This window comes from Thalia democratica, chromosome 2 (assembly GCF_965202585.1).
Source record: "Thalia democratica chromosome 2, ktThaDemo2.hap1.1, whole genome shotgun sequence".
NCBI classification, from domain to species: domain Eukaryota; kingdom Metazoa; phylum Chordata; class Thaliacea; order Salpida; family Salpidae; genus Thalia; species Thalia democratica.
The window spans coordinates 55,976,488-56,003,504 of NC_139166.1; the positions used below are offsets into that span (position 1 = coordinate 55,976,488).

Below are 27,017 nucleotides of genomic sequence, written 5' to 3' on the forward strand. Positions count from 1 at the left end.
GGTGCCTTCAAATTAGTTGGCAAAAATTAAATGATTGTACAAATGTTGAAATTAGTTTGTAAATTACTACAGCCATGGTATATTTTTATTTTGACAAATTAAAAGAATATGTAAGCAACACTTAAAATCATATTAATATTGTAATAAAATCAAGTCAAACAATAAAGAATATTTTTTTTTTAAAGAAAATAGTTTTAATGAAACTTTCGTATAAACACAAGAAATTTCTTCTAGGCCTTTTAAAAAATTTAAAGCTTTCAAATAACTGACAAAAAAAGCAATTAAAATTTTTTTTTTTTGTTTCGTGAGCTTAAGCAGTATCATAAAAAACTTATTGACAATTTATTTTATACCTTCAAGCACTTGATAAAATGAGTACCTTTTGACAAATAAAATCATCAAATAAAGAAGTCAAGGCTTTCAATAAAAAATTAAACTTACTAATTAAATGAAAAAATTGAGCTTTAGATAGCTTGTGTGTTAAAATGATAAAAATATCTAAACATTTTGTTTATAAACCTTTAAATGGAAGACTTATAAAAAAATGTTTTAAATATTTAACGTAGGTATAGTCACATACTTCGCATAAATTAGTACATAACTAAGTTGAAATAATAAATAACTTTTCAAAAAAAAAAGTTAAAATCACTTACTAGACAAAATAAAAGTGTTTATAAAATTTCTTTACTATATAATTATGTTAAAATAACATCTAATCAAGATAAAGTATTCATTATAAAAAGATATAAAATGTACAAAAACAACAATTTGTCCACAAAAAATAATGACTCTTCTATTTAAAATACTGTACACTTTTTATAAAAACTTATTAAAAAAGGCAGTTTTTAATAATATTATAGTGTTATGACATTAAACAGTCTTTTCAAATTGAAACATTTTAAAAGTTTTCTTCAGTATGCAGAAAGAATTGTTGTTTTGTGCAAAAAAAATAAACTAATTTCTTTAAATTAAGCTTAGTTTCATCTAAAAACACTCACAAGAGTTTCAAGCTTATATGTAGCTTAAGATTCACAGAAATTTTAACAAAAGTGTACCGTGATGTACTTCAAAACAATTGCCGCAGCCGTTTTTTGTAAGAAATTTTCTTTAATACTTATTTAATACGATTCGAAAACAGTGCAGTCTATTAGTGTATCAAACAAGTTTTCCAAACCAAATTTCCACCGCGTATGATTTTCGTGTTTTAAAGTCATTTTACAAGTCGATACATATGTTTGTTAATGCGAGTTGACTCACAATAATTCGAGGATTTATGACGTAACACACATCATACTTTTCTCTCCAACACCAAATTTGCGACCTGCCCGCAATGCTTGAGGATCTCTACTGCCGTTTTGTGGTCGACACCCAAAATATCTCTGCCGTTCACCTGATAAAATTACATCGGATACTTGATAACAAGCGTTTTTATTCGCCTACTTGAAAAAATTTTATACTTATAACATTAAGCAGAACAATAAAAGTTTTTACCTTGAGTTTTAAGCTTAATGGAGAAAAACACGAACTAATTGGTTTAAAAGTTTGTTATAGTTCAGTGTTTCTCCATGGTTGTTTTGTCAGTTATGATACTTATCATATAAAAATAATCTACTTGAATAATAAGTATTCTTAACTAATTCTTATAAAGTATAATATATTATATTACTTATAAAGTATATAAAGTATTCTTAACTAAACATAATAATAAGTATTCAAGTAGATAATAATTCAACTTGTAAATGACAATCCCACTAGGAAGAAATAACTTTCAAAAAATAAACTTTGAGTGATAATTTTTAAGTAAGGTAAGTTGTTAACCAAATAAAAGTGCTAAATCTAGTCTTTAATTAAAATCAGCTAAAAATTCTGATAACATTCATTCTATTAGTACTTAGTTTATTTATGGCAAAATAAAATATTAAAAAAAAACCAAACACACAACACATTATTTACCAACAAAACTTTGAATAATTTAAACTCATAAATTTAAACACAAATAAATTCAAAAATTCAAATTCAAACCATGAGTATTTTGTCGCCGACTTTTATCTTCCCATCCGCGCTTCCTCCCCTCTGAACCTTCATTATGTAAACGCCACTTTCTCCCGGGTATTCCCCAGTTTCGCGAACGTGGATGCCGAACGTCGGGTTTCTCCTCACCCGCACTCGCACCACTTCCACCTTCCTGTGTGACGTCACACCACTGTTTTGATGCACCCTCTGCTTCATCTTGCCGATCAGCTGCTGCTGGTGGCTGAAACTAAAAAAAAAATCAATAATAATACATCTGTTATAATCTGTTTTTAATAAAAATTAAATTGGATAAAAATTTAATAAAAAAGTTTAAAATTCAAGATTTTGATAATATTGGTTTTGAATTTTTACCTTACATAATTAAAACTAATAATGTGTTATCAAAATATTTAAATTTTGAATTAAAACAAGAGTACGATAACATGTTTCCTAAATACCACTATATTTTTATTGATCACAAAATGCACTCACAAACACAATGAAAATAAAATCAACCAACTTGTCGTCGTGGTAATTTCTCTCGCTTATCCTTCCACCGCCAGTGGGCGCCGCAGATATTCTGTTCTGCACGTAGTTCGGGTGCTGGTACTGGGGATTCACCTGCGGGTTGACCACTTGGTGGTGGAAGCTCCTCTCCTGGCTCCTGATTGGATAGTACACCTGCTCCTGCGCTTCCGCGGGAAACAGGTTGCGCCGCGTGCTTTCCCGGCGGTAGTTTTGGCGGCCCTGGTTGACGTTGGCGGGCGGATAATTTGGCGTTTGGACGAACTGGTTCTGCGGGTAGTTTTGGTGGTGGTGGTAGGGTGGCTGCCTGGTTGCTTGGTGATACAGGAAGTTGGTTGGTTGCTGGGGAGAGTAGTTGAAGTAGGTTTGCTGTTTAGGCGAAAAGTTTGTGGAATAAGGCTTGAAGGCGGAAGACCTGTTTGTGAAAAATAATTAAAAAATAAATTTACAAATATTTTATTGAAATAAATCAGACAAACTTTTCGTTCAAGTCGCTTTCCAGTAGCGAGTCGTGGGAATTGGAAGTTCTCATTTTGTTGAACTTCGTCGCATTGTGGACCGGTCCTTCGAAACTGAATGAAGAAAAATAATTAAGTTGACTCGAAAGTTTAGAAATTAGTTACATTATACAGCTGGCATAAAAATTATATTTTAATTCAATGTAAGCACTTTTGTTGAGACCTTGACCAATTTTGAAAACATTGCTTTTTTTTGATAATTTCTTTTTAAGACATTTTATTGATGATATTGAGAAAACGAGGCTTCATGTTTAAAGAAAACTATTAACATAAATTTTAATTTTACTTTAAAAGTTCTAAATCCATTTAGTGTTATTAACAGCATAAAATTTCTCCTTCGTAGAAAAATTATTTTTACAAATAAACTTAAATTCTAATGAAAGAAATTTTGGTTGTAAAAATTTAAATTTACTTGTGTTAATTTTTGATTGTCAAGAGGTAATACTGTTTTTATTCAGTAAAATTTTGTGTGCGTAATTTAAATTTATCTAGTTGAAATATTTACTCATCAATTTAATTTTCTTCGTCATATTTATTTTAAGAAACATAGTTGACAGATAAGATTTTATTCACATGTAGAGAATGAACAATTTCAAATGAAAAAACTAAGATATCAATTAGCCTATATACTAAAAAAATAAAAACAACTCTGCTGACAATTAATTGATCTTTTTAAGTTAAAACATTTTTATTTTTCAATCCTTTTGTACAAAGCCTTATAATTAGCACTAAAGTTAAAGTTAAATCGAATATAACTGTTTATTTTGAATGTTTTTAAAATTAAAGAAAAATTTCAAACTGTTTAAAAGCATAATTAGGTAAAACTGACATTTTTAAGAATTTTTCATTGCGGTTAATAGTTTTGTCCAATTAACCTTATAATTTGAACAAACAAGGAAATTAAAACATGTATGTGAGCTCTTAATTAACGAAAAAAAAAATTTTCAATTCCAAACTAATTTTACAATTTACTTACACACAAAACAACATTGAATTCATAGTAAAAAATTCTTTTTTAATTTAAATATTATTAACTGAATAAAAGCTAATGTCAAACAAAACCGAAGTAATTAAAAACTATTTTTTTGTTACCATAAATTGTATTTTAAAGTTGCTTTACTTTTTATTACTTTTTATTTTTGAAAATTACTAAAGTATGTCGAGATACAATTTTCTAAAATAAATAGCAACAAACAGGGTTGCCACTCATTTTATCATTTTTTTTTCCAAATTTCTTCCAGGTTTTTAAAAGTACACATTTTTGGGTCTATTTTTAGTTTTAAGTTAATTTCTATTAAAGAAACTGTGTTAAATAGAACAAAAGCATAGAAAAGATACTGTAAAGTTACTTTAAATATGTTTTTTAATAAAAAAAAATTTTGATGATGACAAAAAATTTTAATTATATGATAGATTTTTTGTGTCAAATCAAAATTTTACAACTGAAAATGTTTAAGTTATTAAAAATTCCAGGTTTTTCCAGGATTTTTGATCAAATTTCAAGATTTTTCCAGGTTTTTTTTCAAAATTTCTCAAATTCCAGGTTATTTAGCCTAAATTATCAAATTCCACGTTTACAGGTAAAGTGGCAACCCTGAACAAAGTTTGATAAAGTCAAAAATTGGCTTGAATGTGTTTAAATAGGCATTTACAAACAATACATTTAAAACAAATGTAAAACAAACTTAAGAACAGATTCGTGGCTACCGCTTCTTGGCAAAGTTGGCAACTTTTTACTCTTCATTTTCATGTGGTCCTCATAAGAAGGCAACTTTCTACCATTGATTGGTTTCTGCATTTATATTATGCTTTAGATGAGATTTTTCTTAAACGTATATTTGATTAGTTTTGTAAAGCTATTGAACTAAAAGATACACTGTAGTTTTTATTCAAATTTTGTGTTTACATATCTAAAAAATAGTCACAGCTTAATTTAATAATAAATATTGATAAAACTAGCTACAACAATATGTAGTTTTAGTAATGTGCAATATTTTTGGATATTGAAAGATAATGTATCTTTTTCTATGTAGGTATAAGAGCAAGCTTTTTTTAATAAAATTATAAGATAAGTTTATAAGCTTCAAAAGACACTCTTGCCCTTAGAATGTAAAAATTTCAAAACTGCTTTAGTAATTTCACATTACTTGAAAAGCCGCTGCGATTTTTAAAAAAATAGTAACAATATTAAATAAATACCTACAAAACTTTAAACAGTTACAAAAAACATTAAAAAACATACTTTAACGTTTTGCGGAATACTCGTAACGTCGTTCGCGCTTCTCGTGAAAGCCGATGACGTCATAATGCTGTGGTTCGTCACGCTTTTCGGCCTCAGTGACGTCATTGAATTCATCTGGGGAGGGAGCGCCGACGCGGAAATTGACGTCATTGCTGGCGTTTTCGACCGTATGACGTCACAGTTGCGGGGCGGGACGACGTTCTTGTGACGCAGGTGCTCCAATACGCGCCACCTCCAATCGTCGGGCATTTTACCAGGCTGTTGCTTGGAAACCTGTTGCTGGGGAACGGTTTCTTTGGGGGCTTTGGGGACGCGACAACGGTCGCCGCCGTCCAGCAGAAGCTGACCCAGTTTTTCCTGCAGGTTTTCATTGGACGTGCTGCCCACGGACGAGCCGCTGGAATTGGTCGACGGCATCGACTGCAGCCTCTGACGTATCCGCTCGCTTGTCGGCGTGTTGCTGACATCAGACGACGTCACGCTGCCGTTCCGCCTCAGCTCCGACGAGTTTCTCCTGCTCAGAGGAGGATGTGTTGTCATGCTGCCGCCCTGGCGCTTCATCATCTTTTCCAGTTTCTCCCGGAAGTTGCTGCGCTGCTCGTCTTTCTGTGACGTCACAACCTTCTTGGCAAACAAGTTGCGCGGTTTTGCGGGAACTTCCGGCTTAAAACATTTCACGGGAGCTTCTGTCCTTCGTGTCGGTGGTTCGCTTCTCCTGAAACTTTCTGGCTTGTGGTCGACGAAGGCGATGACGTCATTCGAAGATTTGCTGCACACGCCGCTATCCTGCGATGACGTCATAAGTTCGCTGCAGCTGTCGGTGTTTTTGTTGTACGGCTCGAACTCGAGCAGCGACGACGTGGGGACTAAATCGGTTTTTGTGACGTCATAAAAGTCAGGTTTTGGAGGGGAGAATTTTGCGTCGCAATTCGACTTTGCTGGAGATTCGATTGTGATGTCGTCTTTGCATTTCTGCGGTGATTTTTCCGGGGTGACAACTTTCAGGTTGCCGATGACGTAATCGTGAGGAGAAAGTGACGACGTGAAGTTTGGTGACGTCACCGCCAAGTTGGTTTCGCTCGCCACGTCATAATTGTCCTCGTCGAAGTTGAACGAGCAATCTGTTGACAAAACCTTGAGTTAATAAAAAATTACCCAAAAACTTTTATAGACAAAATAAAAATACAAACGTAGATAAAATATCAGAAAATAATTGTATAAATAAATAAACAAAATAAAAAGCAAACGCGGTACAAATTAGTAGAAACAGTTTTTAGTACATAAAATTATTTCACAGCTGCTTATTAAGTTAAATTTTGGAAAACTAATGGTAGCCAATCATAAACTTAAGTTCTACAAAATGCTTAATAACTCTTTTTTAAGTTGAGACAATTCTTATAAAAACAGTAACAAAAATTAATTGTATTTTAAAAACAAGGTTGTTTATTGATAAGTTTACTTTGAACAATTGAAAGTCACCAGCCTCTAGTTGGCTATTCTTTGTTTAGTTGGCTGTAAGTACATGAAATAATATCAAAGTATCAAATTATAAACCTTTTGAAGATGTGAGATCATCATCAACATTTAGTTCAGATCCGGAACCGACAACAATTGTATCATTTTCATCAAATGAGCTTCTGTAAACAAAGTTTTTTTTTCATGAAATGTAACAAAGCTGTACAAGTTAGTGAACTTATTATATGGTTTTATGATCAATAAGCTAATTACCACACGACAAAAATTTTTTAACAAAACCAACTCCTGAGCAACTTCGAGCCGCTTCATCGAAACCTCTTCCACTATCAGGTCTGAGAATTTCTTTGTGACGTCACAATTCACGTCGACGCGGCTTCCGTGCGTAGTGTTCCTCTCGAGGCGGAACGTCACCTTGTTGCATCGTGACGTCACCACGGACTTTTTGTCGTCGGCGCGGTCCTTTTCTTTTGATGACGTCATCAACAGTTGCTCGTAGGAGTTGTTGACTTCGTTGATGCATGCGTACTGACCTGGAATAAAATAACAAACATTCAATTTTTTTTAATATAAACAATGGAAATTTATTGATAAGAATTCTAAAATAGTAATACTATTTGAACAAGATGTTTATGTCGAGGGTCTCATTGATGTTAATATTATTGAGTAAAATATTGTTTTACAAACAAACTTACGAATCATTAAATATTATTTTTTTGATAGCAAGTTGAGAACTGTGATTGTTACTATTCAAAAAAAATAAAAATATACAAAATACACATACCAACAACGTGAAATAATTTTTAACTGTAAAACAAACAGTTTTTAATATTTTAGCAAAAAATCTCATGCAAAAGCTTTATTTCCACCGCTGTACTTTTCAACCAATGTCTTTGTCAAAACTGTAATTTCCGTAAAAAACTAAATTTTCAGACAATTTTAAAGACTTTTGGCTTCAAACCTCAAGCTGAGGCTGACCGCATAATTGAGCTTTCTTCTATCCTGAAAGCTTTGTATAAAAAAATTATGAATAATCACAGAACAACAGCGTGCTTTGAAAATGTGCGCCGCTTTTGATGAGAAAATAAAGTAGGAAGAAGACTATATTTTAAGTCAGTTGTTTTGGCACTGAACGGTGTTTTGTTTCAATTCTCCCTCAAGTGCAAATCACGCTTTCGTTATGTTACGTGCGACCGCAGGCTTTTGAGGTTCAAAGGGTTCGTAGTAAAAGTTTGTGGAAGTTTTAGGCACAACAGCTGTTTCGAATAAAAAAATACAGCTATTAGAACTTATTAGAAAAATTAGAGAATTTATATATACTAGAGGAAATTACTAAAATTAAGAAATTTTATCACAGTTTGAAATTTTGAAAAAATTAGATTTAAAATTAGTAGCGTTTTGTTTTCAATTTTCATTCTAAGTGCTTTGATTATAGTGAAATTTTGAGGTTGAAAAGGTTCGTTTGCGTGGAAGTTTGTATGCAACAACAGCTGTTTTGAGAAAATAAAAGTTAAATAAACTCAGCAGTGAATTTAAAAAATTTGGAATAAAATAAATTAAACCAAAAGTAAAAAAATTAAAATATAAAACAAAACCTTATATAAATCTTTAAACCACGTTTTAAATATTTGTACGTTGGAAAAGAAAAATAAATGCAAAACATGAGATAGTAATTGAAAGGTAAAAGAAGTATTTTGTGTTCGAAGACGTTTTTTTTTGTTTAATTTAACAACGCGAGTTGTAACACGTAAGGTTATACGTTAATGTAAAGATAACAACCATTTAACATTTAGTCAATACGAGCTTGACCTATATACCAACGTTGCTCGAAAATGAAATTAAATAAACAAAAAAGCGTTACAGAATTTATTTTGACATAATGGTAAAGTCTTTTTTTGACTGGAACACGATACGAAGAAAATCTAAGTAACTAAAAAATAGCAATTTAAGTGGAATGTTCTCTACGGTAAAAGCTTAAATTTTATAACACGTTTTATAACTTTTAAATTTATTTAACACATAAGTAACAACGATGTAACTAAACAAGGTGAGTTTTTTATCTGGAACAAATTAAAATAAAAAAATGTAATTTAAAGTTTTTGTAATACAAAATATTCAAAAATGAGAATACACTTAATGTATGTAATATACTAAACACTACACTGAAAAAAACTATCTGTTCTTGCAGTTCTAGGGTTTACATAAATTAACAATCTAAATTTTATATCAAAAGTGGTGAACATCTAAAGCTATTACTGTCAACTAATTATTAGATACTTTAGTATGACTTTTTTGAATTTTTATATGTTTAGCTACTTTAGTTTTATTGAGCAGGAACAAATCGAAGTGTAAAAAGGGTGTTGAGATTTTAAGTTTCATACCATTATTTATTTCATACCATTATTATAAACTAGTTTAGTAATACTTTTTTTTCTCAAAACTCGCATTATTTTAAGCAGGAAGAAATAAATTGTACAAAATATACTCAAAAATAATTGTTACATAAAAAAACTGAGAAAAAAAACTAAACATACCTGGATTGTTAAGATTAGCTTTGTACTGCTGCTGAGGAAATAGCTCATTGGTCATCACGTTTTTGTCGGTTGTGACGTCATAGTGTGTGCGTAGTGGGAAGCAAGGCTGCGATTGGTTGCTGCTCATCCACAAGGCTTGTAAATTAGTTAACCGTGACATCGACGCGGGCAAATAAGGGAGACTGAATAAAAGTTGAAAAATACTCAGAAAAATTAAAATCAAAAAGTGTTAGTATAAAAGATGAAAGTAAAAAAGTTTCATTTTGTTATCAACATAATATATATATAATGACAGACTAAAAACTACACTTTCGAAATATATCTGGGATTTGAAGGATAGAAATGAAGATTTTAGCATTAACTGGGAATTTTAGCACGAAAAAAAACAAACTCAATTTAAAACATGGCTGCACTCTCTGCAATATGGAAAAACACAAGATCTCAAAATTAAACTTAAATCTAAATAAGCTCTAAATAAAAGAAAAGAACTTTTTAGTAATTGTAAACATTTTTCAAGCTTTTATTTTAAATAATTTTAACATTATGCAAACTAAATGTGTTTTACATTTTTTAATGATTTATTTAGTGACGTTACAATCCTTTACGTTTTTGCTTAATTTCATGTACACTTTGACTTATGTTTTAAGATATTATCACAATAAACAAACTGAAGATCTTTTCTGTTTAACAGATTAGTGAAATAACTGTATTTCAAAACTTAGTGTTTTGATAATATATATACATATATATATACATATATATATATATATATATATATATATATATATATATATATATAAAGGTTTATTTAAAGATGTAAAACTCAAAGGACTCAAGTTTTACATCTTTAAATAAACCTTTTTATTAATAAAGCCCTTATGGTGGGCTCAGTGTGAAAAATTTAATTTATTAAGTTAAATAACTTAATTCTATATATATATATATATATACATATTAATAGTTATTTTAGTACAAAAACCTTCATTATTATTACGTCATAATAATTATAAAATTTTCAAATTCTAAATTTATGTAAAACATTGTTAATAAACTTTAGCTTTACTGATGAGAATATTAGGTTATATATCTCATATACGAAACGGTCGTATAAACCTATTGTTTTTTTATATAATCAAGTAAATAAATAAATATATACATACATATATGATTTGCTAGTTTTATAACACTCTAGGAAAAACAAAAACAAAGTATTTAAAATCTTAACAACATTTGTGTGTTAAAAGCTTTTATAAAACACAATAAATTATTGTAGATAATGTGGTTGGGCGAACTAATGTGAACTTAGAATACATCCACAAAATAATTATTAATTAATGTGCGTACAAATTTTTTAAATACTTATAATAGATGCTAAACAGATGGAAGCTAATTACATTAAAAAACACGTGTCTTCCTGTTTTTAATTAGATATACAAAACAACTTTTGAAAACATCATTAACATACGTGTACCAATAACTCGTGGCAAATTTTTGTAGATGAAACGCTTTTAATTAAAGTTTATTAAAAATATCTTTGTGCAAAAATTTTTTTATAAAACCATCATTAACATACTTAAACCATAGAAATTTTTGGTTAGCTTTGTTTTTACTTAATGTAAATTATTTTAAAAGTAATGTAACTTTAAAAAAGATAGTAATTGACCTTTCAAAAGAATTAAAATGACTTTCTATTAAAGCAAAGTAACAAAAAACCAACTTGTTATCTGAAACGTTGAGAACCCTCAAATTTTGCAGGTTGCCGATGGAATCAGGTATTTTTTTCAGGTTGTTCTTGCTGATTTGCAGCAACTGAAGACTAGTGCAACTTCCTATTTCGTCTGGAATTCTCTCCAAATTGTTCCTGTGAAGCAGCAGCGTCTGAAGATTCCTGTGAAAATGTGTTGGTTCATATGCATGTTAGTTAACTTGTTGTAAACTCAGGTAGGAAAAAAAGGTTGTAAGAAAACTATTAAATGTTAATTTTTTAAATGAGCTTTTTATGTAATTTTAAACTTTAACTTGCGGCGTGTCACAGCTTTTTAGTATTGAAACACAAACATAAAACTCATTCTTAAAAGTTTTTGAAAAAAAGTTTGGTTTCTTTACTAAAAAAAATACTGTTTTATTTGAGTGCTTAATGTATTATAATACATACATTTTAATAATTTAATTATTAAAACGCACAGAAATAAATCTAATATTTACGTCACTTCGACAAAACACCACACGATTATGTAAGTATTATTGACAGTAGGCATATTGCAATCATAATGCAGACATTTAATTTATTATTCAAAAGTCAGACTGTCTCTTTTTGTTTTTATTTAACTAAGCAGCTGTGAAAAGTTAAAACAATCTACTTGTGCTTTTAATTTAGTTGTAAATAAAAGAGACCATTAGTGTACAAAAACTCCCTTTGTTTTGATAGGTTTATTTGTTTAGTAGTAAACATTTACTACAGTTTAAACATTTATTATATGACTGTATCAATAAATAACGTTTTTAAATGCTTAATCGAGCAATAAAACTAATTTCCTTTGTAGTTAAGCTTATTCTAGTTTTTATGCTGCTTAAGTAGTGGTTAAAAAATTTGACACATAAAACAAAAACATTAAAACTTATTAATTTTTTAATACAAAGTACTTTAATATTTACTACAACAATTAAGAGTAAGTTTTTTGTTGTTATTGAGCTAAGGCTGCTAAAAAGTTTCAAAAATACTTGTATCAAAAAACTAACAAGTAGTTTAAAAAACAGACAAAATATAATATAAAATATAAATAATAAACTTGAGGTTTCCGATGGAGGCAGGAACCAGGTTGAGGTTGTTCTCAGAAATGTCGAGCTCCTGCAATTTCTTCAGCTTTCCTATTGAAGCGGGTACTTCTGACAGTTTGTTGTTGTTAAGAGTGAGATGTTCCAGCTGACTGCAGAACCCTGTTGGTTGTTTATTTCATTTTAAAATGTTACTACTCTGCAAAATCACGTATTTGTTTCTTTAATTTGTTTTTGTAACAAGCAAAAAGTTTTTAATATTACTTGTAGATTACTTTTTTTGTATCTAAAAGTAAAATTACAGTTGGAAATTTCTTCTTAAATTAAAAATTGTATTGCTTTTTACAATTCATAAAACAGAATACGACTTATTTTGTCAATAACTAAGAACAATCGTCAGTTTATTTTCATACTTCGAACTAATCTGAAGAGAAAATAGATTAAAACACTTGATGTACTCAAGCAGCTTAAAACTAAATTCGAAGTACTTAAAGAGTGCTTAAAATAACTAAATGCATATCAAATAACCTTATTTAGCATAACTATTCAGTTGTAAAATTGTCTATTGAATGCTTAAGAATGAAATATTTTTAGAAGAATGTAAAAAATATGTTAGTTTAGTTTTAACAATATTTGTTTTTGAATTGAACATGCAATTGAAAAGTTTGTCAACGAAATTTATAAGTCTGTATAAAATAAAAATTTGTTAAAAACCAAAACAGTAAACAAACAAAATGCAAACCAATGGTATCGGGAAGTTTAGTTATTTGATTTTCTGATAATATCAATGTTCTCAGGCTGGTCATTTGGCATATTTGTACTGGAATTGTGTCCAGAATGTTTTTACTTGCATCGAAATACCTGTTGAATTTTATAATCACATTCTTTAAATAGTTACATTTTATATAATTGTTCAAAAATATAGGTTTAATCGTTTGCTAACAAAAGATCCTAGTGAAATAACTTCACTGGAATATAAATAAAACAAATTGTACAGTAATCTTCCTTTATTGTACCAACATATGTTTCTGTGTGTTAACGAGTCAACACACTTCAACTGGGTTATCCTTTAACAGCCCAGAGTTATCCTTCCCATTTAACAACCCAGTTGAAGTGTGTTGATTCGTTAACACACAGAAACATATGTTGGTACAATAAAGGAAGATTACTGTTGAATTTGTTTTATTTTACATTTTATATATAACTTTACATAATACACAAAACAATATTGTTTTATATTGAAAAAGAACTTAAATTTTTCAAGTAAAAAAAAAGTTTAAAAACAGTTTTAAATACGAAACACAATTTAATAAATATTCGAACCTCATGCCAGTAAGACTCTGGATTCCACTTGATAATTGGCACAATTCATTGGAATCCACCCACAATTCTTGCAAGCTTCCCAGTGAACATATCACTTCTGGCTGTAAATAAATATAAATATACATGAGTATTATTTTTCAAAGATTTCTGCTGTAAGTAATTTTTCACTCTATTAGAGATATCCATTTATAATTCCGGAAATTAAAACAAACACAAATCTAAAAACACATCAAGCTAAAAACTAAAGTGTATTTACATTAAAAAAATTAAAAAGCTTTGATTTAATCTTAATGTAAACCATCAAAGCTAAGTTCTAAGCAATTTACTTGACCTAATGGCGTTCAAAACGAGTTATACTTTTAATCAAAAGTCACGTTAACTTGTTTAAAAAACATATTAATTTAGTAAGACGTTGCACTACAAAAAGTTAAACTATTATTCTGAAAAGTCTCGGAAAAAAGTATAACTTTTGTATACACAATACTAACTATTTATAAAGCAGTTTTATAGATTATTCATGCATGGTACACATTAACAAAAAAAAATTTTCAAAAACTAACTTACTTGTATAGATTTCAGAAAAGATACAATATTTTTCAGTTTGGCACAAAAAAGCCATTTATTTAAAAATTAACACATTTACTCCAGTCAAATCAATCAACATTAACAGTATTGCCGCAGGTACAACACGTTGATCGATTAACTGCTGATAAGTTTATTATTTACAAAGTCAACGCTTTGAACTAACGCATTCTCAACCATACAGGTCCAACAATTCATTATCAAGCAGTTGGCGAATAATAATAAAACATTAAGCTTGAAACAACACGATGAAAAAGTTGTATAAATCTGCAAAAACTAGCGCCGTGTGGCATTTAGAAAAACCGCAAAGTTTTTTGTTGTTTTTTTAAGCTTTTTATGGCTTCACTGCAAACTTGCTATATGCGACATTAATATATATATATACATATAGATTGTTTCGTATATTTTTTCCAAAGCCCATAGGTTTCACAAACTTTCTCTAGAGTGTGTAATTTCAAAATTGCAGAAAAAAAAACATTTGCTTGTTTATGGTGTTTACATGCAAACATAGAAAGTGCATTTTTAACGTTTGTTTATTTTCTGTCGGAGCATGTTTAAATTTACAGCGACATACACTTATGTGAAATCAAACAAGCATATATTTATAGAAACCAAAACACAGTTTTTTCTCGACAAACAAATACAATGATGTGAAATGCAGTTAAATCTTTTTAAAAGTAATTTTTGGAGAAGTGATAAAAATACATAAATAAGCAGTTGCATAAATAATAAAAATGAAGCATTGTACATAGATAAAACGAATGTTTTAAAGTGAATGCAAAAGTTCTACCTTCAACGAAAACTTTTATTCTACAGGTTATAAAAAAAGTTAACGTGTTTGCAATAACAAAATTAGAATAAGTCCTACAGTTTAATATAAAACGTATAAAAATACTTCCTAAATTAGCTTTCGTAAGTTTAACAACAATTTATACTGTTGTAAAAAAAAAATAAGTCATGGACATTCTTTGTAGGTTTAATGTTTTATTTTCTACTTGATCTTTTACTACGGCTGTACTTAAACTTTTTGCATTATAATTACTCATTAATTTGTAAGTGAAGAACTAAAAAACTTCAACGTCTAATAAATTGCAACATTCCTAAAGTTATTTAAAAATTTTTACAACAACAAACGTCTTATTAAATTTAATAATAATCATTGTATGTTAGTTATCACAACAACTGCTATTCTGTTCATCAATAACATTAGAAAAAATATAAAACAAGTCATAAAAACCTACAAAAAATTTAGACTAGCTCAATATTTTTGCTTGAAGAATTTTTAATTTGTCTTCAGCAAGAAAAAAACTTTGACTTATATAAAATTAAAACGCACTCATTCACAAATGTTTTTATTCATTTCGCTTATTAAACACAAAAATCTTAAATTAATAAAAATTTAATACACAATGCGCATTTGCAACCAATGCGTGTGGTCAGATACTAAGACAACTATTAATCATAAAGAAACCATTCACATATATAAACATTCTATTTCATTATAATCCATGCGTGTTAGGTACTAAGGAGTTACAAGTAAAGTAAATATTTTAAATAGTTTTAGTAATTTAATTTTAAATAATTAAATTTCAAATAATTAAATACACAGCTTATACATTTCAATAAACAAATTTCTGAATTGTTAAACATAAATAGTATCAATTTTTAAATATCAAAACAACTATCATTTTGACCCATTCGCAAACTTATTTGAAATGAGCTAAACTTATAACTACAAATTAGTTTAAAATTTTGTAATGTAACAAGCACTTTTTCATGAATATCAAAAATATAACTCCAACGAAGACCGACCCATTCGCAAATATTGTTGCCGCCGCAGTCCAGCTTCTCCAGCCTGAGCAGCTGCCTCATGGACTTGGGCAGCCCCTGCAGCTGGTTGTCCCTGACCTCGAGCACCCGCAAGTTGGTCATCCTGCCGACGGTGGACGGGACGAACTCCAGGTAGCAGTCTATTATGTACAGGTGGGTGAGCGAGTTGACTTGCGTGATGCAGTCCGGAACCCTGCGGAAAGTATTAATAACATTGGTGTTTGATTAAATAAAAATGTTGTACTTGGGTTTGAAGTTGTAAAATAGAATGAGTAATGCTGTGGTGTGTTTTTCAATTAATAAAAAAATCTATCGCGTTTCATGTGGTTTTTAAATTTGTGCAACATGTAAGAGTATAAAGAATAAAGCGGTAGGATGGGAAGACTCTATTTGATTTCGATGGAAAGGTTAAAAGATTTAGATATTTTGATTTAATCAACACTATGGTGGAGTTAACTTAAAATTTGCAGCAGCAGCCGGTTTTTTCAAGAACGATGTCTACTTTTAGAGATATATTTAACCAAACTTTTACTTGGTAGCAATAATTATCATAACTACTAATCTCAATTTCCGCCTCAAAGTCAAATATATTTTTAGCTGAAAGTTTAATGCGCAAACTTTCACGGCTTGAAATATTTCGAATATCAGTAACGAAATGTGTTGTAGATAGTGCCTTCTTTCAACAGCTTTAAATCCGGGGATGAAATTATAATCCGCGATGATGTGTGACGTCACAATAGAACTGTCATCACAGAGAATGTGCTAATTTAAGATGTGATATAAGTTTAAAAAAGAATAGTTCAAATATTTCGAAGTAAAAATTTTTTAAAGGCTTAATAAAACTAAGTTTTCAAAAAGGTTTTATTTGAATTGTGTACAAAACTAAATAACAAAAATACTTTAAATAACTGTTTTTAACAACAAACAGTTTAAAGTTAAAAAAAAAGTTATTTTTTGGTATTTAGTTTTATATTTACTTATGCCTCACTTTATTAAAATATAATGTATTTTGTTATTTTTATGATTTATAAAAGTAGGAATACTTTTCAAATACATATCATGTATCTAAAATGTGTTATTAAAAACTGTTTATTTAATCAAAACTAAAACGCAAATTTTGTTTATAAAACTTCAACTCGTAAAATTTATCACAAAACACCTTAAAAAAAGGTAAACTAGTATGGAGAGAAAAACTATTAAATTTTATAATTAAAACTAACTCTGTATCACCCTTGCAGATGTTAAGACTTATTTTCAAATAAAAAATTACTTAATCAAATATTTTTTTTTGAATCCAATCGAAATAGCAGAAAGCTAAATCCGAGTAAGTAATCCATTTAAGATCTAGTCTAGTATTACTTAATTTGAGATGAGAAATGTTATGACTTATACGGATTTAATTGAATACTCATGCACCCCGTGATCGCTTGACCGGTGATGCGTTAATAATTTTTAACTTTGTTTAAAATTCTAGAAAGAAGTTGGCACAAATATTAACTGAATCTTATCAGCTTGTGTTGAGTTATAGAAATAATGTGTTTTAAACATTTGACTGGAAAATAAAAAACTTAGTTCAGAAGATACTATGGCATTCAAAATAAAAAATCAGTTTATTAATAAACTTTTAATATTGAAACTAACAGCTGTTGAAAATTTAGAAAAAAAAACAATTTATAAAAACTGCACCGCGTAGAAGCGACATCAAAAGAAAAAAATTAAAAGTAATTTTTGGGATAAAGCGAGGTGAAAACAAAAGGTTGTTGAACAGCAAAACATCGATTGGAAATAATTTGATCAATATTTGCCAAAACTTCACTCCCCTTGTTGAAAACACACAAGTTAAATGCCGCGTTGATTTCAAACAGGATTCAAATATTTTTAAACAAATTATTTTGAATTTGATCGAACTATTTTTTTCTTATTATAAATTCGATGAAAATTTTGATAAACTTTACCATCAATGTTTTAATATTTCAAAAGTAATCAGTACAAACATTAATAGAACTAAATAAAACCTTTCAAAGTTGTTGATGCTAGCGTCGAGACTGGTTAACTTCTTCAAGTGCTTTATACTTTCTGGTATGCTGGGTAACACTGCGAAATAATAAATATTAACAAATTACAAAAGTTTTCAAAGACTTGCTAAATAGATTTAATATTACAATACAATTTTTTAATCACAGAAGTAAACATTATCATAAATCGTAAATATCGTTGTAAAGATCTACTGCAAATGTGAGAATCAGAAGCAGAAGTTGTTATTTTAAAAACTTGAGAGTAGTACTTGAAAAATCATAACTAAAAACTCATATGAGACAAAAACGACTAATAAATCAACGAAAAAACATTAGTAAAACCCGTTAATCACGTTCCAATGTTAATGATTCTAAAAAAAAGTCTACTTAAGTTTTTAAACATTTTTTATCATTTGCTTTTGGCCTTACTTAAGCTATCATAATTTTACATTAGTCTACCTAGTAGGTTTAAGTTAAAGCTTTCGTTAAAACATAAACGTAGTTTGAAACAAAATGCAACACATTAGTATTCAATAATCTGTTCAACATTTACAACATAATACTTTCAAGCTTACTACAACTTCACATTTAAGTTTTCAAATTAACTTAAAATTTGTTATTCCAATTTTGAAAAAAACTATACATTAACAATATCTTAATGTATTATTTTAAATTAATAAAAGTGTAAAAATTATATTAAAAAGTAAGTGGTAAAAAATCAGAATGAAACACTACTTACATGAAAATGTGCTAAACAGAATAAAAATTACATACATTGAACATTCAAGCTTGCGGCAAACCAGCAATAAGCACGGTGCACTTTAAACCGCACTTTAAGATGAATTATTAAAATTCACCAAACAACATAAACACATGAAAACCAACTGTTTTTCGAAACATCCAGATGTTCGAGATTCGACAACTTCGCCAACTCGACGGGGATGTCCCTTATTTCGTTGTCGCTCACCGACAAAAACTCCAACTTCGACAGTTCGAACAGCTCCTGTGGAAATATTTGCAAATTAAATGACACCGAATGTTATTTTGTTCAAAAATTGAGTGCCGATGCAATCAAGTATGGCCGCGGGCTAAAAATAAACATCAAACAAAAAACCAAAGATTCGTTTTCAAGTGGTTTTCGGCGAAATACCTGAAGATTACAACTACAAGTAAGCTAAAGAAGTAACAGTTACATTAAACAATGTATATTAAACGAAATTTTCCCACCAATACATTTTTTATAACTTGATTTTATTCATCTTATTATATCAATAACAATTTTGCATTTTTATGTTCAACTCAAGCGCGAGTTCGCTGGTGAATAACGCAAACAGTTATGACGTCACAGAAGCGAAGCAAAGTTGGCAGGTGAAGAGCAGCCTGTTGATCCCACGTAAACTTTAAACACATTTTCAACTCAGCTGCAAAAAGGTTTTCAGACGAAAAAAATAATAAAATCGGTTTTGTGAAAAATGTCTGGTTTTTTTGTTTGGAATTGTTTGCAGGTAGAACAAATTTTACTTTTTAGTTATAATTAATTATTTTTGTAGCTGTTTCGATTGACTAGTCTTACTTAAATTTCGTAACAAAGTCTATGGAACATTTGTTTTAAATTTATTGGTTGATAAAAAACTAAGCGTTTGTGTGATTTTTTTAATAAAATATAACTGTTTTACCCTTATTTAACTTAACACAATTAACGTAATTACATTTATCATTTTTCTCATATGGTTATAAAAAATGATCTTTCCAGAGTTTATGTTAAATTTTCGACCTTTTATGATGTTTAATGAAAACAAACTACTTATGAACCTAAAATTTGATCAATTAGTTTTGTTTTATATTTTGTTTAAAAGTTCGAACTACAAGCTTTGGAAAGTTATCAATAGTTTAATACTTTCAAGTAGACAAAACAAAACTTTATAACAAAGAGAAAAAAATTAATATGTGAAACTTTATTAAGTTGACCTTAAGACAGGTTAGCTCTGAGACTTAAATATGAACTTTAGAAGAAATTACTTTTTTTTTAAGTATTAAAAATTATCGGAAGTCAAATTAGTTTTTATGGTGATAATTTTTTTTTATCAAATTTAAGGTAAAACAAAAATTAAACTCGGCATTATCATAAAAAGTTTATAAGTTTACTGAAAAAAAAACTAATTCAGTTCATTAACATTTCATATATGTCAAAAAACAGTTAAGAATTTGTTTAATGTTTCGATAAGTAGCAAGTTCAGTTATTTACCCAAATATTTTTAAGCAATTCTACTTATATATGGAAAAGTTACAATCGTTACTTTAAAATAAAAGAAAGCATTTCAATCAAATTAGAATTTATTGAAATCAAAATTAAGTAGTAACAAGAGTTATAACTCAATTTTGTTTGTGAGTGTTTATTTTATTGATAAAACAAAACAATTGAATTTAAAAATTCTCTAACTATAGTTAATAAAAACTTTAATTCTACCATTAGTTACAAAACATACCGAACAATAAAAGTATTATGAATTTAAATTGATTAATATTTGTCTAACCAGGTCGCTTGTGAGACAACTAAATTCAAATTAAACGCGCGCTAGACAGCTCGGTAAATTTAAAACGAAAAATCAATATTTTTTATATGTAAAAATAAATATTTCATTTTAAATCAATGAAATTGTTTGTGGGCAATAAATTTTATCTATAAAACTGCATATAGAAAATAAAAACGTTGTGTCAATCAATTCTAAAAAAATTCATTAAATTTTTAAATAAATAAATACTTTTGTTTATATTTAAACGAATATAGATCAAAAGAAACTTGAGATTAAACTTAGTGTTACTACATGTTTATTTTAAAATATTACTAAGTTTACAGTTTTAGTAAGTACAAAATACTATGTTAAAACATAAACTTTTTTTTGCATTGACAATTATACAGACAAAATATTTTATCAAACACGGTTTGTTTAACTTCAATGTGTTTTTTATCACAAAGCAAATACTTAAAAGTTTTGTAGACTAAAATAATAATACTTTTTAGTATAGAGAATTAAATTATATTATCAAGTTTATAACCTATTTATTATGGTCATTTTCAAAGGCTTCTTTAAAAAATTGTTGAATAGAACTTATTGTTAAAAGTTTACAATGTGAAAACAGTACTAAAAGTTATATTAATAAAAATAACATATAAAATTTTATACCAGAAGCTTTAAAAGTAATCAAAATTAAATTATTAAATATCATAATTTTATTTTACTCTGTTATTTTGATAACAGGTTTTAAAAACTGTTTACTTTAAAAATAAACAGTTTGTAGTACTTTTCATTTTTGTTTTTTTATCTCAAGAAACAAATATTACCTAAAAGTTTTATCGACTTTTTAATTTAAAAAAAGTAAAGCAATTCCTTAAAAAAAAATTACACACGCAAATCTGTTTATTTTTTTCTCATTCAAACAAAAGTGTGTTGAGAGAGTTTTTATGTAAATTCATTTTTACTGTGGTTTTTATAAGCAGGCAGTTTAATATTGCTATCTGCCACGATATACGTGCAGTAATACAATGTTTAAAAAAAATTATTTTAAGGCAAACGTAAACAAAAAAAATTTCAAAACAAAACTATTTTCTAAGAATATATATATATATTCTAATGCAATGAACAAAAATGACTTAAAACTTACTACTAACGTTAATTTTGTTTCATAAAACAAAATTTAGTTGAGTAGCAGATTAATGGCATAAATTGAAACATATTTTTTTTAATTGTAGTTTTATTTTTTAAAATTGAATCCTTTCTTACAAAAAAAATGTCTTTATAATTATGTTTACTAATTTAAATTTCAGACACATATTTGTTATACTTTTAAAAATATTAACTTTCTAAAAGTAGATATGATTCAATTTTAAATTAGTTTTGTAAAAAAACTTAGCAAACTTTATTATGACAAGCCAACAAACTGAAAAATGATCAAAAGCTAAGAATATTTTTAACACTGGAAAATAATCTTATCTACCGACACATTACAATCTAAGTGATAATACTGATAACAAAAAACTGGTAATTGATAAAATATTGCATAAGGTTGTACTGCGTGCACTGTTAAGATATAACTCAATAAAAACTTAGTAACTTGAAATTAAGATAAAATTCTTACTGCTATCTCGAACAAGACGATAACAATGGTGTTTTATTTTAAATTTGTTACTTAGTTTATTATATTTAAAAATATACTAAGGAAAAGCATATGTTGAATAAAACACACTCACTTACTTAAAATCTTTCAAACTCGATCACATTCTCACCAGAATGACTGTATTTAAAAAAAATCAAACAAGATAGACATACTTTTTCACAAACTAACTTTAGATAGATGTGTCAGAGAGTTGGATTCGAGAAGTAATTTTTTAACGACTTGTTTGTACTGATACACTTCATCAGGAATTTCTTCCAGGTTGGACGCGCACAAGTCTATTTCGCTCATTGTCGCGTCACTATACTCGCCTGCAAATTGTACTTTTTAAACTTTTTGTACGTATAAAAATAAAAATTATAATAACAATAACTAACTATTTAAGTGCTTTAACTTCTCTACAACTTATATTTAACTAATTTTGATAGTATGATTACTGTAAAAACTAATTTTGAATTAAAATTACTTAGAGTTTTAAAAATGAATGATTTTATCGCTTTTAAAATTCAAACTGCTTTAATTAAATTATGTTTTAGAACCTATTCAAAAGCATATTGCATTATCGATATTTCCTAAATACTAATTTCACTTTATTGTTTTTATTGATTCTTAGTCAAATAAGATGGCTTATAAAACATAACAAATTGATATTTTAAAGATACAGTATCAAAAGCTTACTAACATTTAGCTTCTAGACATTTACCAACAGTCTGTAACATACCTTTTCTATGTTAAAACAAAGTAAATGAAAAATAAACATTTCTATATTTATTGTATCTGCTTAAATAAAAACTCGCTTGCTGTTGAAGATATGTAAACAAATATGTTTTTAATATTCCTCATCAATTGATCTTCACAATCGTTTGAACAATCTAATTAATTGCCAAAAACGTAATATCAATTGAAGTTTTACAAGTCAATGAGGTTCGTTTTAGACGATTTTCAGCAAGTTATATGCTCAGTAGTTCGATATAAAGATTGAACATTAGTGTTTCACGCTACTTTATATAACACGCATCATTATATTTTCAATCGAGTAAAAAGAACTTTTTTATGGGTTTAAATACGTGTAGTATTTTAACTTTTTTAATGACTTTAAGTGATGCATCGTTTATTTTCAACATCAACTTCAGATAAAAATGTGTCAAAAAGCAACTAAGCAAATTATAAACTGATATATTTAATTTCTCAAAATATCATTAAAACAGACAACTAATAAAGCAAACTTGAGCATTTGATGTACAACTGATTCATAAAACAATAATATTTAGTTTAAAAATTGTTGATATTTTTGACGTATAAATTTTTTATATTTGTAATTTTTAAGTGTAAATTTCTTAACAAACCTGCACAATTTATGTTTTCAGAAACTTTCTGGTTGCCGTTATTGTTGCAGTTGTTTGCGTTCTGTGACGTCACATACTTGTCGTAGAGGTCGTTGATGCTTCCCTGGTTACAAGTGACGTCATTGCCAGTTGACACGTCATTAAACTTGTCTATATAGTCCATTGTGACGTAATTGGCATTGAATTTCGTTTGTGACGCCACGGCCTGCTCTACGTAGCTGCTGATTTTGTGAGGAGACTGGCCGAAGATCTCAGCGTCATCAGTGATTGCGATGCTTTCTTGTGTGATGTCACATTGGTTTGCTTCTGCCATGTTGGGTTGGTCTAAAAAATAAACAATGTTGTTATGTAAAAGTAGTGTTGTTGAGATTGTAAAATGAGTGAAAAGAATACTTTACTTATACTACAAGGTTTACAACAGCTAAAAGAATTTATGTAAATTACTTGCATATTTTTTAACAAATTTGAAGTCTAGTAAATATATTACTAGACCAAAAAATTATCAGTTGAAAGTTTACTTTTAAGAGCTTGCGTTAAAGCAACTATTTTTTCCTACTTACAACTGAAATTGTAAGATTGATAGAAATCAAAAACCAAAAACAATTACTTTATGGTTTTCTCTAATCTGTAATAATTAAATTTATTAAATTCGACAAAAAATAAAAACATAAGTTAATTTACCTTTTTCTACAAGTAACTTATTACAAAGTTAAGTATTTGTAAAACATCATATGCTTAAGAACATGTTATTGTATTTAGAGAATAAATTTTTTTCAAAGAAAAAGTGCATTTCAATAAATTTTAAGTGAAAAAAAAGTTAAACATACAATCAATAGTCTATTTAAAAAATATTTAAATATTTTTTAGGTTTAGGTTAGTCAATACTTTGCTTATTAGATAAATATCAAAACTTTAAACTTACCAAAAAAACTTTTGAAAAAAGTTGAAAAAAGAGTTTTGAAAAGTAAATATGATGTATCTTTATAGTTGTTACAAAAAAATTCGAAAAATTTCATGTAACTTTGCAATTTAATTTTGTCTATCTAATTTTAAAGCACTGTAACAACAGTTGTTATTTATATTTAAGCTTTTAAAAATTACTACTAATCAACTTAAAAACTGATATCTAATATTAAAAGTTACAAACAAAACTAAAAATTATAATCAAATACCTAAACACAAAATAAATTTGCAACAAAGTGTAACTGACAAACCAACAAGCAAAACTAATTGAAACCAAAAAAACTTGACAAAACTATTGTTATAAAAGCCACTTGTTTAAAATAAAAATAAAAATTAATTGAAACCACATAAGCAACAAAGGGTTTTCGTGAACAAAAACAATTTTCAGTAAATAAAGTCACAATAAATGCAATACAAAGCTGCTGTTTCAAGCACCCTTCAGAATGGGCTCTTCAGAAAAGTTTAAAAGAAAATTACAATTATTACCTCTGCCTTTTAATTTACTACAAAACTATATTTGATGTGAAGTAAAACCAACAGAGTTAAATAATTATATTTTTTGTATTTTATTAATTTTTTTCTTATTACATAGAAAACAGTTATTAATCATGCAAGACACAAATAATTTCATCAAGCCACATGAAAAATAATTTTATATTAAAACTAATTTCTGACCAACTCAATTTGTTTTTGCTTCTATTAATAACACAACTAAGTATTAGTGCAAAAAATCAAACTTATTTTAATATAACTTAGGGAGGTGTAAAGCAGTATTATAAATCTATAAGTTTGATAAAAATTAGTACTATTATAAATACAATAAAAACTCTAATATAAGGGCTTTTTTTGTAAATCAAACCACAACTTTATCCATTTAGTATTCTTTTGTAATAATTTCAAGATATTTTAAGTGAAGTTATCATTGTTATTAAGCATTGTTAGAAAAGCTACAATCTATAAATTTTTTTATTCATTTTCTAAGAATTTTTATTATCAGCAAAAGATAAACATATAGATTAAAATGTTGTATGGAGTTAATTAAAAATGCTTTATTAACTGAAAACTATTGCATTTTAATCTACCCAAGAACATTAAAAAACTGTTAAATTCATTATCATTAGTAAATATAATAAACCATTTAATGATAACGGTCCACTAAGTTATACTACATGGAAGCAATAGTAAATTTTAGCACTTATAGTTCATACAAATACTAATTTTATGAATTTTTAGGTTAACTAGCAAAACTGTAGTATAAAAAAAAAGTTTTTAAAATTTTATTTTGATACATACTTCTTTAAATATTAAAAATAAAGTTAAATAAAACTGCACAATACCACCTTTTACTTTTAAAAATTAGACTACATTTATTTATTGTTATTTTAATAATTTACAATGGAAGTAATATAAAAAAAATTTAAATGTCATCAAAACTTTGAGTTAAAGAAGTTTAATCAATTTTAATAATTTTTTTAAAATAGTATACAATAAAATCTTAGCAAAGAAATCCTAGGAAAACTGTATCAGAATTATATCAAGAGAAAAAAAATTCTCAGTACCTTTTTTCAGTTATTTACAATTAATTTTTTCAAGTAAGTATAAATCATACATAATCAAACAAGTTATCCATCTTAAATTAAAACTAATTTAGTTAAATTTATATCTACATACCTTTACATTTTGTTTATTTCAACAAAATATAATAACTACTTATGTGGTTTTTAATAAATAAATTACTACTTTCTTTTTGAAACTTTGTTATTAAGTTTTATAAACAACTTATTTTGAAAATAAACTTTTGATGTATGCATACATAACACTTATGTTAAAAAACATATTTTAAATCTGTTTCATAAATGTAAGAAACTACTATGTTTTTGCAAGACTTGTAATTATTAAAAAAACTACTCTTTCTATTATTTATTTTTAATATTGGTATTGGCTATCAATTATATTTATTTGTAATTGTTTTTTGTATAACAGTTTTAACTATTTTAAAACACATTTTATAACTTTATAACAAGCTACAAATTACAATAAATAAGTACCTGAAATATTTCATTAATACAATTTTTTTTATAAACCTTTTTCAATTTAATGTTACATTTTAAAGCTTTAAGAAAATTTATACTTAAACTTTAAAACATTTTAACTTGTTCACCTTCTAAACATTTGGAATTATCTTCTGCTGAAACCTTGGTAGGGTTTGCATCATTCTTTTTAAATATCTTTTTTAGTTTCCAAGGCTTAGGCATCATACAGCTCTCATGTGTACTTTTATATTTCTAAGAACTTTTCGTTTTTTAATATCTTAAAATCTAATGTACTTCAAAATAATTTTAAATTAAAGTCAAAATCATAATAGAGTAACAACTATTGAATCAAAAAAAACTAAACTATTGCTTTGTTTTTGTAATATAATAAAAACAGTCATTTTAACGTACTTTTTAACTTGAATATTTATTTTCGATATTTCATTTATAATAAATTTATTTTCTTGCAGTAAAGCATAAAACGACCTGATTTTTATTTTTGAATAATAACATTTAAGAAAGTAATAATTTTTGAGTAAAATTTTCTTATACTTTTGGTTATTTGTGTTTATGAAATAAACTTGTAGAACTATTTTAATTTTCTTCTATTTAATTTTTAATGATACATTTACAAGTTATTAACACCTTTTTTAATCACATTTATAAAAACAG

General features: G+C 27.5%; 1 protein-coding gene across 1 annotated transcript; it reads right to left on the minus strand.

Moving 5' to 3' along the window:
- Nucleotides 1-776: 776 nt before the first annotated feature.
- LOC145849826 (uncharacterized) lies at nucleotides 777-26,633 on the minus strand. The gene is made up of 19 exons (XM_082954900.1): nucleotides 26,474-26,633; nucleotides 23,350-23,673; nucleotides 22,175-22,314; nucleotides 18,716-18,833; nucleotides 17,831-17,909; nucleotides 15,798-16,008; nucleotides 13,404-13,504; nucleotides 12,823-12,941; nucleotides 12,095-12,242; nucleotides 11,023-11,193; nucleotides 9,306-9,487; nucleotides 7,058-7,304; nucleotides 6,853-6,935; nucleotides 5,299-6,419; nucleotides 4,742-4,848; nucleotides 3,018-3,110; nucleotides 2,534-2,953; nucleotides 2,023-2,260; nucleotides 777-1,390 (listed from the first exon to the last, which is right to left on the minus strand). Exons 1-19 carry the CDS (start codon nucleotides 26,568-26,570, stop codon nucleotides 1,289-1,291), a joined length of 4,101 nt encoding a protein of 1,366 aa, XP_082811026.1. The 5' UTR covers nucleotides 26,571-26,633; the 3' UTR covers nucleotides 777-1,288.
- Nucleotides 26,634-27,017: the final 384 nt, after the last annotated feature.